General features: G+C 41.9%; 1 protein-coding gene across 1 annotated transcript in view; it reads right to left on the bottom strand.

The window, feature by feature from the left end:
- LOC103359488 (inactive phospholipase C-like protein 2) overlaps positions 1-16,218 on the bottom strand; it is a 110,016-nt gene that overhangs the window by 28,534 nt on the left and 65,264 nt on the right. Inside the window, exons 2-3 of the mRNA XM_008284850.1 lie at positions 10,915-13,401; positions 2,391-2,594 (exon numbers count right to left, since the gene is read on the bottom strand). Of these exons, the coding sequence (XP_008283072.1) occupies positions 2,391-2,594; positions 10,915-13,401 (2,691 nt within the window). The remainder of the gene's footprint in view (positions 1-2,390; positions 2,595-10,914; positions 13,402-16,218) is intronic.

Raw genomic sequence — 16,218 nt, 5'->3', positions numbered from 1 at the left:
CAGATTTATCTGAGCTGCTGAAGCTTGTAACTCCTTCAGGGGAGCCATAAGTGTCTTGGTGGCCTCAGGTTTTGAGGACGAACTGCTCTATACACGTGTGCCATATTTCTTCCTTTTCTTATTGATGGATTAAAGTGGAATCCAAGCGATAATCAGTAACTTGAGATTTTCCTGTACTTTTTTCCTGACTTTTCAGTAACTTGTCTTCGTGGTGTAGTCATATCCAGGAGTACTGGTTCACCAATGACTGATACAGAAGTCTTTATATTACAATCACTGACATGAGACACATTCACTGCACTCAGATGATCTACATTTCACTAACTATGTGACTTCCAGCACCAACTGGCTGCACCTGTGTTGAATTAGTCACCTTAAAGAGGGTGGATACTTATAAAATCACTTGTGTTTTTTAGTTTTGATTAACTGACACTACTTTCTAGAAATATGTTTTAGAGGCAAATAAAGCTGAATTAAATTGATCATGATTCAGTGTCCTGCAGGTAGACCGAATGTTTCTGAAAACAGATGCCCTCTAAAAGCTATGAAATTTGACATTTTGTTCCTGCTTTTTGGCTTGTCCCCAGAAAACTTTTTTTTTTGTGGACTGGAGCGTGAGAGTCTCCCTGACAGCCTCCTGCCTGCTGCGAAGCCTCATAAAACCCAAAGCAGCTTCTACGTGGAGCTGCAGCGTCGCTCCGGATGTCTTCTGCAGGAGCGCTGTTGACCTGAACAGCGTTGGACGACTCCCACAAAGCCTCACGAGGGAGGAGAAACAGCGGGTGATAACTAATTACAGAGAGAGCCCTCCAGCCTCCCCCTCTGGGCCGAGCCAATGTCAAGTGGTGAAAAATGCAGTGTTCTTGTCGGAGAGGAGGTTCAGGACGTGTGAAATTACACTATGAGTTGCTGCAGCTTGACAATCTGACTGGTCAATTAAGAGGTTTGTGAAACTCATCCAGCTGTGTGAATCAAACGCTGGCATTAAGAGAATGCAGCGAGATAACAATCAAGTTTGTTTTTTTTATTTATTTTTGTCAGCACAGCGCATATAAAGATCCGCACAGAGCCGGAAACGCTTATCGCATCATCTCAGGGCGGCGTTTGTTATCGTACTTAACTGCTTGAGTGCTTTGACATTTTATCTTTACCTGAGGTAGATATTTAGTTGGATGTTACACAATATAATAAGAGTGTTACTGTCTTACATGAACACAGTGTAAGATGCATCTAAGTGTGTGTATGTACAGTATACTTTTAAGAGAAGAGAGCACACCCCTGTGAAATATCACCTAAATGTCAAGTGATTCAAAACCACACAGATTCAAATCTGTATATTTTTTTTAGTACTTCATATATCCACCTTTATTTTGGACGACAGACTCAAATTTCTGCAGAGATGCTCTGATATTCTTTGTTGTTTTCAGTCGTTCTTTGCTGGAGGGGTTGTGTTGCTCTGCCTTTAAAACACCCCAAAGTTGTTCTATTGAACTCAGCTCAGACCACATTCATGTCCAGGTCACTGTTGTCACTGTTGTTCTTCTGTAGAAACTCTTGTGTGATTTTGTGCTTTGGATGGTAATGGAGTCATCTTGTCAGACAGTATTTCTGTCAGTATTCACAGACAGTCATGGTGCATCTATAAATATCATCCCCCTGATACTTTCGCACTCATGCAGCCCCATGTCATGATACTTCCACCTCCGTGCTCCACTGTCAGGACGATGCATTCACTGTGGTAGTCCTGGTTAAGTTCACAGCAAACATGCTGGACTCCATCTGAGCCCAACACATTTATCTTGGTCTCGTCTATGTGCTCCAAATATTATTCAGGCTTCTTTTCATGTTTTTTAGCAAAGATTCATCTTGCAATGTTGCTGAGGTTGATGTTATATAATGTCGGTCACGCTGTCTGAGCTTCAAAGACACTCTGATTCCCACTGATAAACGTTGTACCAAGTCCAAGGCAGCAGCCGTTTGTTTTTCCCAGCTGAATTGTGAATGTAACTCTGTCTGTGGAGTCATTTCAGGTGGACGACCGCTGCAGCTCTGATTAGTGGTACTACGGCTCCTTCTGAACCTCCTGATTACTGCTGACACTGTATTTCTACTGATTTTAAGTTGATTTTTCTGTGTGTTTTCCATCTTTGTGACGTCTCATAATTGGATTTTTAGCAAATCTGTTAAATCACTGCTTAGTTCTGGTGTTCACAGCTCATTTTATAAGTTTTTGATCATTCACGAAAACCACTAGTCTACTTGTCAGCTTGGGAAAGGTGTTAGAATTTTCAATAATTTCACATTTAAGTGATACTGCACAGGAGTGTTGTCCTATCTGTTGTATACTGTACATTTAGCTGCAGTACTAACATGTCCGTGTGTTTGTTTACCATGTCGTAGGCGTTGAGAACTTTGCGCAGCAGCTCCGGTACCGGACCCTGAGCCTCCATGGTGGGGTAAGTCTCACTCAGGTCTACCGTCACCCTCAGCGACCGCTCGCTGTTCATCAGCCACGTGGACACCGTAAGGATGCACTGCTTCATGTTGGCTGCGGGGGTTAGCCCACAGAGCTCCTTAAAGGACACCATGGCATTCTGGGAAGAAAATAATAAAGAAGAGGAAATACACATTTAAAAATTCTGCAAGTGATACTTAAGTAAGAGACGGGTTTTCTGTGATGCGATACAGACCCTGTTCCTATTCACTGATTTCAAGATGCTCTGGTAAGAATCATAAAGGAAAATCAAGTGTTAAATGCGACGCTATAAATAAATCAATGCACATAAATATTCTGCATGTGGCTTCCTCTTTGTCCTTGTACGTCCTTGTGTTCTGAATTGCTCCCACTACAATGCATTTCTTTAACAGCGAAACCAACCAAAGCGACGTCAGATGTGTTTAACTGAAGCGTATTCCTGCGGAGATATGCGACTTGGCAAATAAAATGATTGAGGTCATAATGGAATGAAAAATATTGCAACCACTTTTTGCAGATGACCTTGGGTTGAGGGGGATTTGATGAGGGGAATCGTGATACTCCCGCCTGACCAGAAACCAGATAAGACACAGCAGCACTGACTGTTTGTCTTGGTGGCACTAAAAATGATCCATTTCCTGTTCGTTCGACGGAGAATCCGCAGCCAAACCGCAGCCTGCAGGTGTTAAATATTCAGTCGCTCATCCATCTTACTTTCTCCCTTCTCTTTTCTCACCTTTTCTTTAATTTGTTGTTCTTCCTAAGTCTGCCTATCTTGGTGCAAATATCAGGCTATCAGAAAAAAACGATCAAATGCGTAGGATATACCACACAGACCGTTTTTGGTTTTTGCTGCTCAGTAAAGGATACAGCATCAATCTTATTTTTCCTCAGAGCCAGCTGTGGCTCAGTTAGTAGGACTTCCTCTCCACATGTTGAAGTGTCCTTGAGAAAGACATTGAACCTTACTGCATGTGCGACCAAAAATCTGTCAAGTTTGACTAAACATTTCCATCAGTTCTCCTGACATTCAGCAGGACCGACTGTATTTCTGAGCAGCACCTGGTTTCAAGTAAATCCGACATCAGAACGCCTTATTTCCTTATTTTTAAGGTAACTCTGGCCTCACAGCTGTCTGAGCTGCTAACTGAAGGGAGACTAGAGGCTTCTCTGTGCACAGCCGACTAGCTACCATCTACCGATCTATGTGAAACGTTTAAGGAACATCTGTTTTTTGTAGCTTCAGAAAACAACCTGGGTTACACTCTCTGCCTCTGAACTGCGACGGTCTTTCCTGGTTACAACGGAAGTAAAAAAATGCAACAGAAGTACAGAAATGCTCAGAAAGATGAGATGATTTTCAGGAATAAATGCAGATTATTCTCATGTTTTTTTGGTTTTGTCCTGCACAGTTTTGGGAAAATGTTTAAAAAGCTATTTATCATTGTGTTCTGGGCTACAATACACCTGAGTCATCTATAATACTCTACGCTGGCCATATAACAGGAGATATTGAACTAAGAGAAGACAGATATTTGATTAAAATTCAGTTGGCAGCTTGTAAAAACACCACCACAAAGAGATTTTTTACGTCCCCTTTTCTCGACTGTGATCTGTTTTTAATGAAAAAGCAATAAACGTCAAGTTTAAAGAAAAAAGGAAAAAAAAACACCCCTCAAGTCGTGAGTAAACTGTTATTTGTTGGCAGCACTGTTCGACAGCAGTTTGTCCACCTAAATTCAATCTCATGCGGAGTGCACTCAGAGCCTCACTGTCTCGTCGTTTCACACTTCAGTGACGGTCCAACCTGATTTCCAGAGTTTCTGCACGTCTTGGATCAAGAGTCTCTGCAGCTCCGACGCCTCTCATCGTGTTTCATTCTTTCAGCGAACATTAGCGTTTAACCCTCCGAACCCCAAGCAGTTTACTCCCGTCACATTTTTCCTCACCGTGGGCTCATTTTTACCGCAATATAAAGCCATACATCTTTATCAAACGGAACAACTGTAAAGGAGAGAATTTTGAAACGTCTTCTGTGCAGAATGACACAGTTATGATGCCACAGAGAGACAGAAATGACACAAAATGATGCTAAAATGACAAAAAAGGAGCAAACTAGATGACAAAATTACACATAAAGATGCAAAAATTACACAAAATGACAAAAAAAAACATGGAAATATGACACAAAAAGATGCAAAAATAACAAAAGATGTGGATTTTTTTGAATGACACGTGAATTTTAGTGATTTTGATGAAATGTCACAATTCTAAATTCATCCCGTCACACAGAAATTTCTAGGATCTTCATTAAATTGAAAATCTGATGATTGTTTCTGTTTCTACAGTTGGTAAATGGTACCTTTTTTTTTTTTGGCAATTTCTTTCTTTTTTTTTCAGCTCAATCTGAATATTAGCTGGAAAGTCCCTCAAAACGGTTGATGAGTCACTCATGGCTCGTCAGTGGCATCGAGAAACTGACAGTGTTTTGGTTTTTACAGAACCTAGTTTGCACAAATGGTTCATTTTTGCCAAAGTTTTAAATAAGACAAGAAGTGATTTTGATGAAAATGCACAGGTTTAAGCTTATTTTTGTCTGTTTTCCCGACTGTAATGCTGTAAAACAATGGTGGCTCCTCACACTATAGATATTTTACTGCATATATTTTGGATTTATTTCCACAAATGGCTCTTCTCCCAGAATTTCTGCCATGTGACTGTTGCTAACAACTGAGTCACTGATGGCTTCATGGTTGCAGTGAGGAATGGAGAATTTTTTTGCTTTTTAGAATCTGGTTTCTGCAAATGACTAATGTTGGGGTAATTTTTAAAAACAGACGTGCAGAATACAGCAGTGTTGTTAAAATATCATGATTTGAAGCTTAAATTTGGCTAATTTTCCAAAACAAAGCACACGTCTCACATGAACAGCTCAAGGACTGTTGAATATCTGATGATTCTTATTGTTTTTTTAAAGTTTGTAGCTCTGATAAACGGTGTAATTCTTTAAAGACAGCATGCCTTTTAAAAGCAGAGACACTGGGCTGAACTGCACAAACAAGGGAGGCTGCTGATGAGAAACACCGAGGAAACACGAGTCAGGTAAGAGAGCGTGAGAGAGAATACGAGATGAGAGAGGGCAGAAAACCATTTAGAGAGAACAAGCCGCTGTTAGTATTAAGAGTCCTGCAGCGTGGGAAGCAGCCGGACCTCCAAGAGCGCAGAAAAACTGCAGAAAAACCTTCGTACCTTCGAGGATGAGGCCCGGCCCTGCAGACAAAGAGGCTCAGAAACACCTCGTGGACCACAGAGCTGGATTTAAACCCACTCAGTGGAGTTATTAGCATTCATTACAGTCTGTGTATGGTTTGTTCGGGACCGAATGTTTTTCTGATAATTGTTGCGTAATAAAAGCCACACTGTTTCCGAGCCGCAACGTTACAAAACCCAATGAGAGGCTTGTGTTTTTAATTAGTCCCTTCCCCCCACTTTACTCCTCTTCCAACATTCCCCAAACGAGCGCTCCGGTTACAACACTGCTTTTGTTTCTGTTTGCCCCTCTCTCTCCGGCTTCTATCTCTGCATCTACTCTTTCTTCTCTCCGAGCAAATGTGCACACACTTTTTCAGCAAAATAAAACTCCAGCTTGGCAGCACCTCCTCCGGCTCCATCAACATTTCATAAGGTTCACGGGCGGCAGCGCTCCAGAAAAAGGACTCCAGCAGAAATAAATGATGTGCTGCCTGGATTCACATGTGAAACGCTGCAGACTATCATATCTGCCCGCTGGTCGGGGTTTCAGTCGTCAAATGCACTGTTCTAGCCTTTGTCATTGAAAGCAGACCACCTGGAAGCTTTGGTGTTGGAGGATAAAAGGAGTCTTAAAAGAGCTTAGTGAGGTGAGATAATGCTTTTGACAGCAACCATCTAGAGTGCGTGAGCGTGCACGGCTTCACTTGGAGTTTAAGTGAGTTCAAAAGATTTTCTTTTTTGTCGTGTAAAGACATACCGTATACAGCAGAAGTGAGTAGATCCATAAATTAAATGCCATATTTGTGTAGCATTACAGTATTTGCATCACTTCTAAGTTGACCAGGAGGCATTTATTATTATATTATATTAAAAATACAGCCGCTAGCATAGGAACACGTATTTTTTTCAGTACTTCATATGTCAACATTTATGTTTGATGGCAGATTCAATCCTCCTCAGCATGGAAAATACCAAATTTCTTTATCTATTTATGTTATACTGGGCTTTACTGTCAGGACTTTGCATTCACTGTGGTAGTCCTGACCAGGAATCAACACAGGCCGCATACTGGTGCAGGTTGTAGTTTCACTTTGTCCTAATTTTGTGCTTTGGCTGGAATGTTGCTCTTCTTCAGACTTCTGTTTATCTCGTCAGACAGTATTTTGGTTTACCTACAGATATCCATGGTGCATCTATAAATGTCATCTCCCCAACACCTTTATCACTCATGCAGCCCCATGTCATGATACTGCCACCTCCGTGCTTTACTGCCAGGACTATTCACTGTGGTCGTCCTGATGAGGTTCACATCAAACAAGCTGGACTCCATCTGAGCTGAACAAATTCATCATCTGACCAAGGAATGTGCTCCCAACATCCATGAGGCCTCTTTTTAAGTATTTTTCTTGCCCTCCATCCACAGAAGTTGATGTTCTGAAGTGTCTGAGCTTCACAGAAACTCTAATTTCCACTGATGAGCCCTGTGTCAAGTTGGAAGCAGCTGGATTGCAGTTCACTGTCCATAGAGAGATTTTAGGAGGACGACCACTGCAGCTCTGATTAGTGGTGCTGTGGCTCCTTCCTTCCTTCCTTTTTTCTTAGTTCCTCCAGCAATTCTTTGCCATGTGGAGTCATGGATTACTTCACCGTCGGAACTATATATCCACTGTATAGTTTTGGTGCTCATTTTATAGCCACATTTATGAAGTTGATTGGAAGTCCCATTTAGTTTCCATAATCACAGGTGTATTCTTGCTTTGTTTCTATATTGGGTCTCGAATTTTCAAAACAGTCTTTCTCCGGTATTTGTTTTTGCTCATACATAAAAGGAAATACTCCACCGTTCATCACAGAAACAATGAAAATATTGAGCGGTGAAGCAATTTTGAATCATCTGACATTTAAGCGATACGTCTCATGGGTGTATTCCCGTCTGTTCTATACTGTATCTTGGCTTGACACCAGGCTGATCAGTGGCGATGAAGCTTCCAGTCCTGTTGGCACCAAACTCCACACAGCTGCTCTCGACAAGCGCTTCATAAATCTCCATTGCTTTTACATTTAAAAGGTGAAGGCCTCATTCTAGAAAATACACCTTAATTGATCCTCTTTACAACCGCCCTCTCAACTTCACCTCTTTCATTTATTTCATCAACTTTTATCTCTTTACTTCAAAAAGGACAAATTTACATTTCAAACCGGAGCTACGGCGCGGCGCGGCGAGCGGCTAGCGGCGCCGACGTTGTTTGATCAGGCTAACAGAGACACACATTCAATCAGCTGCCGACATCTTTCATGTAGGCCTATAGATTAGATTCTGAAGCCATTTGTTATGAGAGATGAATCATAGCTGCAGAACAGATTAGGGTCTTAGCCGCGACACATGGCATGAACGTGATTATTTCCATATTTAGCATTAGTTAGTTGATTGGAGTTTTGACAAAAAGTAAGGATGTGTGATTAGTCTGTGCCAGGTTCAATTCCCAGTTCATCATTTGTCACGCTGGCTGACACCAAAGCACATTATTAGGACCTAATCATGCCCATTTTTAGATGATCCCAAAAAGCAAGAATGTGATTTTGCCAGAATGCATCAATCTTTAATCACGTGGTTAAATGTTTTTGACAGCATTTCTGGTTAATTTGCTTGTACTCCTGCCTTTATTATCAGTCATTTTCCCATTGTTTGGTCATCTTGCAACCTCTAACCTTAAGAAATCAGTTTCACTTCCACAGCCCAAACATATTTCTCCCTCGTAGCGGCGTCTCGGAGAGAAGAAGTATGCAGTTTTTTTTTTCTAAACGCGCCTATTTCCACAACTGAAAAATGCATGACAGCATGCCACAGGATCTCTAATCACATCTCTGCTTATTTGGTTTGGTCTGGCTTTTGTTTGCTGTACCATTAGGCAGCTTGGTATTTATGACCTGGATAAAAAGGTAAAAAAGATTTGTGTAGCTTTTGGAGGGAAACACACGAGCCTGTGTCTCCTTATGTCTTCTTGTGCAACATTATAGGTTGGATTTTTTTTTTTTTTTTTTTAAACCTCTGAACCCAAAAACCTGCCACCAGCATAAAAAGGCACATTATCTTTTTTAAAATGTCAGAGCCAGAAACTGTAAAAACAGAAGTAATTGACAGATTTTTAACTTCCCGACAGACCTTAGACGAGTCAGATGTTCTGAAAAATAGTCTGAGCTTAACATCGCGATATTTCATCAAAATCCCTTTATTCTACATACTTTTTGTAATTATTTTATTTTTTCTTTAATCATAAACCTTTTATCAGAGCCAGAACCTGTAAATAGAAATAATCAGATTTTCGGTTTTAACATGTGACTGTTGGTTTCATTTTGGAAAATTTATGGAAATTTAAAAAAAAAAAAAGAAGAATAAAAAGCCCTGATCGACATATTGATATAAATACTGTTCTATTAACTCTCTGATCCCCAAAACCTGCCCGGCTGGTTTAAAACACATGTTTTATTTAAAATGACTCCCAAAATGACGCCATTTATCAAAACCAGAAACTGTAAAGTCATTGGATTTTCAACTTTTTAGCAGTTTTGAACTAATCATGTGTGACGTGTGGTTTCATCAGGACGATTAAACAAATCAAGTTTAAAATTTGGACTCTTTGCATCATTCTTGGCAGTTTCTTTTGCATCTTCTTGTGTCGTTGTTTGATTTTTTCTTGTTATTTCGGCATCTTTTGTGTCATTTTTTGGATATTCTTGTGTTTTTGTGTTATTTTTGCCTGTCATTTTTCCCCATTCTTTTTCTCTCTTTGTGACATTTTAACTGTTATACTGCACAGGACATTTCTGAATTCTCTCTCCTTCATGGTTGTTCTGTTTCCATAGAGGTGCAGGACTTTAGAGTGCAGTGAAAAATGAGAGTACAGCGAGTAACAATGTGACAGGAGCAAAGACACGCCCAGAAACCTTTGCCTTTACAAGCAGGATATAAATAAATTGCATTTCTTTGTTCATTTTTTATCAGTTTTCACACTTGAAACAATCCAAGTTGTACAATTTTTCACTTGGATGGAGAATCATTGTGCAAAGACTTTCTCTGCAAACTGTCAGAGAAGACAAGAGGTTGCCACTCTAAACTAAAAGCATGTAAAAGGCTCGCTGGCTCGCCGTTGTACAGTCATTTGCAGACTGAACAAACGAGATAAGCTTCAGTATCACCAGCCCTCAGTCATCACATGCCAAATAATAAACCACACTGAAAGGCTTCTGCTGCTGGTCATCAGCCAAACAGACTCCATGGTTACAAATCTTCATTCGCTCGTCTCGAGGAGTTTTAAAGAGGTCCGCTAAGAGCCTGGCAACCCGGCGCTCTCCCCTGGCCAGTAATTGTCCCTCATCAATGATTACACTATTCATAAAGCTCATAATTGTACAGCAATGTCACTTTATTACCGTCGGCAGCATTAATAGATCACAATTAGCAACAAGCCTCGATCCACAACAGCAAGTGAAAGAAGTTCAATCAGAAACACTTGCGTCAGTTTAGAGCTGCTGAGGCAGATAAAACGGATAAAGATTTGATGCTTTTTCATGTTTTAACCTAAAAAAATAACAAATATAACTGGAAGGACAATTGGAGACCAATATTCAACAACATAATGTTAAATAAAGTGACATACATGAGAATTTATTGGGTTCTTCATTTGCACACTGGCAAGTTTCATTAAGTTTAAAAGATCTGCTGCCAACCTACTGAATAAAAGTTTTGTTTTCTTTCAAAGGAAGAATATCAGTGACAGGCAGCTTTCAGAAAACATTCTGGTTTTGGACAGTCTTTACAGTTTTGGCGTGCGTTTTTTTTTAGAGTTAACGTGTAAATTAATATTTACACGTTAACTAGCAGTTATTATTACTATCTGTAAGTTAACAAAACGGGGTAATATACAATGAGTTACCATTTTTAAACCCTTAATATACATAGATTTTAGTTCAATAAATACATTTTCAAGGATGAATTACCATTTGTAAAAATATAGATTTTGATGTTTATTATTATTATTTACAGTTTGGGTCTGTATTTTTCTGTGATTTTACTGTAAAAAAAAATCTATAAAATAATATTGAATTTCTCTAAAAATCATGGTTAAAACAATTTTTCAAAAAAAAAAAAAAAAGTTAAGACAATTAATTTTTTCAGTGTTTCCTACCTGCACATTCTCTCTGAGGTCGGTTGCCTCCCTGAGCGGCTGTGTGGAGGCTCTGAAGAGTTCGTCCACCACCTTGATCCCGGTGGTCTTGGTGGTTGTGTACTCCCGGGCCTTCCTGCCCTTCCTGACCGACAGACCTCTCTTGTGGGCCTTCCCTCCGCCCCGCCGGTTGGTGATGGCTACGTGGACGAACAAGGTTGTATTGGGCAGAAACTCTCCGGTCAGGGACTGCAGCGGGACGTGTCTATAGCCTGGCTGTAGGCACTCAAATGGGATGGTGTACTGGCCGATAAACTCGTCTCCGATGTAGTCATCATCCAGAACCACAAAGCGCAGAACCGCCAGTTCCGGCAAATTGATTTGGAATTCAAAAGTCTCATCAAAAATTGGGTTGTCGCCGTTCTGGGACACAGTCTTGGTTCGTTGCTCAGCGCAGTCAGCTGGTATGCCGTGGATTTCCACGTAAATGTAGGGCTCCACCACGTCGCCTTTAGCGGCGGAACCTCGAGGTTTGGGCAGATTCTGGCCACTGATGACCTTGATGTGAAGAAGCTGGGCAGAGACTCCTGGCAGGGAGTCCCGAGCATTGGCACTAAAATATGACACCTCCTCCCTCATGATGGCTGGCCGCAGAACATACCCGCAGTTGCCATTTTGCCGGAACCAGCCGAGGTTGAGGTCCATCATCAGGCCCGGTGTCTGGTAGTTCATGGCCACAATCTGGCAGCCGCACTTCCAGAAGTCCTGTGGGTTCATGTTGCTGGCATCGATCCTCATCGGCGTAGGGTATATCCTAGAGAGGAAGCGCTTGTTGTAGCAGACGAATTCTTCTGGGAATTCATTGGCAAACCTGTTAGCATCTACCTCGTTGAGGGAGCATATCTCCCAGTATTTCTGCTCCCTCTTAGAGATCTCAAAGTCCCTGAACTGGACTGACTTGCAGAGTGACACGAGATCAGAAAGCTCCCTGCACAGTCGGAGCCTCTTACAGCCTAAACCATTCAGGTGGTCCTTCTCGTCAGCTCCAACTCTTCTGGACATTTCCAGACCTTCCTCCTCATCTGTCACATCCCCCTCGGCATCGGTGCAGTTGGGTGGCAGCTTCTTCCCCTTGAGGAGGATTTTACCCTTGAGTTTTTCAGGAGATGGCAGGTAGTTTTCCTCCTTGTTGGGTGAATCGATGTGCAGCTTGTCCCCAAGAATCTTCTTCATGTGTTGCGCCATGACCCTCTGCTGGGGGATGCAGCAGTGGGTCACCAGGCAGAGAATCAGGGGATACTCAGAGCTTTCAAAAGCATACTGGTTTATAATGTCCATAACTTTGGAGAAAGCTAACTGCGAGGCGACAGAGCTGCCAACGTACACAACAGGCTCATTATCGGGTCCGTCCCAGACTATGACCTCAATGCTGCGACAGCCCATCCTCAGAGCTCGGATGTAGCTGCTGATGTCCGACGAACCCCAGAAGTGGTCTTCCAGGAGGGAGGCATTATGCGAGGAGTTGATGTAGTAATGCGAGAGTGGCTGGGTCATATCCTGGCAAACACGCTTGTGCTGCGGGTCGAAGATGTGGCATTCAGAGGACAGGAGGTAGTGCGTAAAACCGTCGATGGAGAGGTAGCCCCTTTCCCGCCCTTCGGCAGACGGCTCGAATTTCTGAACAATCTCCCTGCACATATCCTCGGTTACAGCCTCCACGCCCTGCTCCACCTCCACGAACAGCATCAGATCTTTATTGTCCAGATACTCTTTGTTGCTGGAAAACTGCACCAGCAGGAAGAAGATCTCAGGCCGTGTGCAGAGTTCACAGTAAGCCTCCACAAAAGTGTCCATGTTGATCGCCTCCCCGTACTGGTCCTTCGCTTTCTGCAGCTCCTTGAACTTTAGCTCTATCCTCGCTTCTTTCATTCCCGGGTTGAGTCCCTTGATGATCTGGGTGGCTCTGAACAGGTCTATGTGCCCTTCCTTTTCCATATCTGCCAGTTCAAACACCGAGCCGATCCAGGATGTTCGTAGGCTTGGTTGGCTTGGCTCCACCATGTCGACTGTGTGGCGGCCGTAAGACACCAGATACCTCAGTCCCATCACCCAGGTGCTGACCACATCTGCAGTGGTGGCAACTAAATCCAAGGACTCATAATTATCTCCATAGATGATGGAGAAGGCACACTCATCCGGGAACTGATCTGAGAGACCGTTGCTTCGCAAAACCGGAGTTTTCTTTCCCAATCGGACCTCCTTGATGCTTTTGATTTCCAATTTGGCCTTCTCTGAATCCTTCTTTGACGGTTCCCAGCGGAGCCAGTGCATGTCTGGATCCAGCAGGAAGTAGCGGTTGTACATACGTGAGTTGGACCGGACCTTCTTCATCTCACAGCCCTCCATCATGAAGGCCATGCAGGCAGCAGTGCTGTTGATCTTGCGGTCGCTGGGCATCGAGCTGAAAGACACCGTCTTCTTCCTCACCTGCCTCTGCTTGGATCCATCCTGGAAACAGAACAGGAAGGGTTGGGAAAGAGAGAGTTTTCTCAGTTACATTTTGCATTTCAATTCGAGAAACAGCAGTGAATACAACAGTGTCAGTTGCACCTGGAAAGTCGATCAGTGTCATTGATCAATTCAATAAGCAAATCAGACAGGATGCATTTTTGTGTAAAAGTTATGCAGCACATCTAGGTTCAACCCTTTAGACCCCAAAACCTGCCTGTAGTTTATAAATGCACATTTTCTTAAAAAAAAAAAAAAAAGTCACCAAAATTACACCATCTATCAGAGCCAGAAACTGTAAAAACAAAACAAAAAAAAAGTTTTTGGTTCTCATAAATGGTGTATTTTTGGTAATTTAGTAAAGACAACATGCCCTTCCAACCTATAGCATGTAAAAGTGTGTTAAAATGCACATCTCCATCTCCTTTTCCAATAATTCTGCTCAGATTTTATATTGCATAACTTCATATGGAGGCAGAATATGTTCTGGTATTTTCCTCTGAGACAAATCATAAACTACTGTATACTGCATGAGGTCTGTTTCTTTTTTTAAACGGCTGCCCCTCGCTCTAATGACAGGGTGTAAAACTGCACATATGATTTCCAGTTTGGCTCGAGTCACAACGCTTTCCTTTCACAAACAAAGTTAAGGGCTTTAAAATCGGTTTCATGTTGCCTCTTAACTGCTAATGAGATTTACTGATTAAATATTCATCCTGTGGGCAACCTCTCATAAATTCGTCTCTTGCCAGCCAATTCCAAAGACGCTGCGATGTTTGTTGCAGCTCTGAGGAAACCGTTTCTCTTTCCATGCAGGAAAGAAGCCAAACTCGACGCTCCAAACTCCACCTGCAATGACACGGCTGAACTTTTGCAGCTTTCAGGTCTGTTTTAGCCTCGCTGGCAGAAAGCAGACAGTGCTGCCCTATTTCCACACAGGGCTGCAGTAAGCTAGATAGCCTGAATGCAGATGGCCTGATTTAGGACTTGGAAAATGGGCTTGTTGAATAATGCATAGTGCAGAGAACAGTGCATTAAAATCAAGCCTAAACCGATCCACAAATTACTGATAAAAAGTGTAGACACAAAGGTTTTGAGGCTGTCGTTGTTGGAAAAAGACTAAATTATTTTCCTTTTACTACAGTAACATTATAGTGGGGATGTTTGATTTCCACCAAAGCCTCCCGATCTGAGCTTTCTGTTTATCTATTTTACTTTTCAGAAATAAATCCACAGAGGGCAGAGGGCCGCGGGGGCTTCCCCTTATCTTCCACTCAAATCAGAGACTGTCCGGCAGATCTGATGGATCTCCCCTGAGCGACTTCCAGCCACAGCGAAGAAACACCTCCGGACCATCCGTCTTCCAGCCGACAGCCGGAGGCAGATGACGCCTGGCAGCTCATCACGATTAATGAGCACCGTTTGACGCCGAGCTGATGAAATGACACGATCATCGCTCTCCGGTTTTGTCCTTGTTTTACGACCTTTATCTTCTTCCCCAACACGTAGGCGTTTAATATCCTAATTTCAAAATGTGGACGTCTTCCGAGTTGGAGAAAAGAAGATTTCAGGAGAGATACAGAGAGTTCTTAAATCCTCTGAACCCCAAAACCTGCCAGCAGGTATGAAAAGGCATCTTTCAAAAGTATACAACTGATCATTGCTTCAAACTGTAAAAACAAGACAAATTGTTGGAATTTCAACTTTCCAACAGTCCTTGAACTGCTCATGTGTGACATATCTAAGTTTAAAATCATATTTAATCAAATCACTTTATTCTATTTAAACATTTGCCAACAGTGAACTCTTTGTATTAGCGGCATTCTATAAAAAAAATAAAAAAAAATAAAAAAAATCTATTTCTTGTTGCAACCCAAACGACTCGGCTGCAACCAACAGCTACATGAGAAAAGTTCAGGGACTTTTCGGCTGAATGAACTGCAGGCAGTGTTCACACAAAGCAGAGTGGCTCGAGAGGAAACTAATTAAAAATGGAAATAGCAAGCCATGCATTGTAAATAGAGGTTTGAAAGGCATGTGATCTTTACATAATTGGCAAATTTACACCATTTGTCAAAGACATAGAAAATGATCAGATTTAGATTGTCCTTGAAATACTCATAGACATGCTGTTCAGGAAACCTAACCACATATGGTAAATGGACTGCACTTATATAGCGCTTTTATCCAAAGCACTTTACAATGTGTTCCTCATTCACCCATTCACACACACATTCATACACTAATGGTGACAGAGCTGCCATGCAAGGTGCTGCCTGTCATTGGGAGCAACTTCGGGGTCTGTGTCTTGCCCAAGGACACTTCGACTGTGGATGGGCCGGGGATCGAACTGCCAACCTTACGATCAGAGGACAACCACTCTACCACCTGAGCCACAGCCACCCTCATATAAGCTTGTGATTGTAATATTTCACCAGAAAAAGTCCCAAAAATAAACAACTTGATGCATCCAGATTGTGTAAAAAAGTAAAAAAAATCAGTGCTTCTTAATACAACCAAAAAGGCATCAATGATTCAGCTGCATCAAACAGTCATGTGACCAAAATTAAAAAGCTTTTCTGTTCTGCCTGTGAGCAGATAATTTAAAATGCAAGTAGTAAAGTGCGACCAATTTTTTTCCAGTATTTGTAACACCTGGTGTACACATTGATGCCATTTTTTTCTTGTAAGGTAAATAATCCAAAAAATGTATTGCATTATAACTGCACAAGAGACACTTTTAAGTTCTCTTTCTCTTTTATGGCCATTTCCATTGAGATGCAGGACTTCATATTGTAGTAAAAAAAATGAGCCCAC

This window comes from Stegastes partitus, unplaced genomic scaffold (genome assembly GCF_000690725.1).
Source record: "Stegastes partitus isolate 25-593 unplaced genomic scaffold, Stegastes_partitus-1.0.2 Scaffold376, whole genome shotgun sequence".
Lineage (NCBI taxonomy): Eukaryota > Metazoa > Chordata > Actinopteri > Pomacentridae > Stegastes > Stegastes partitus.
Note: the sequence above shows the minus strand (reverse complement) of the source record. Positions and strands in the feature narration are given on the sequence as shown.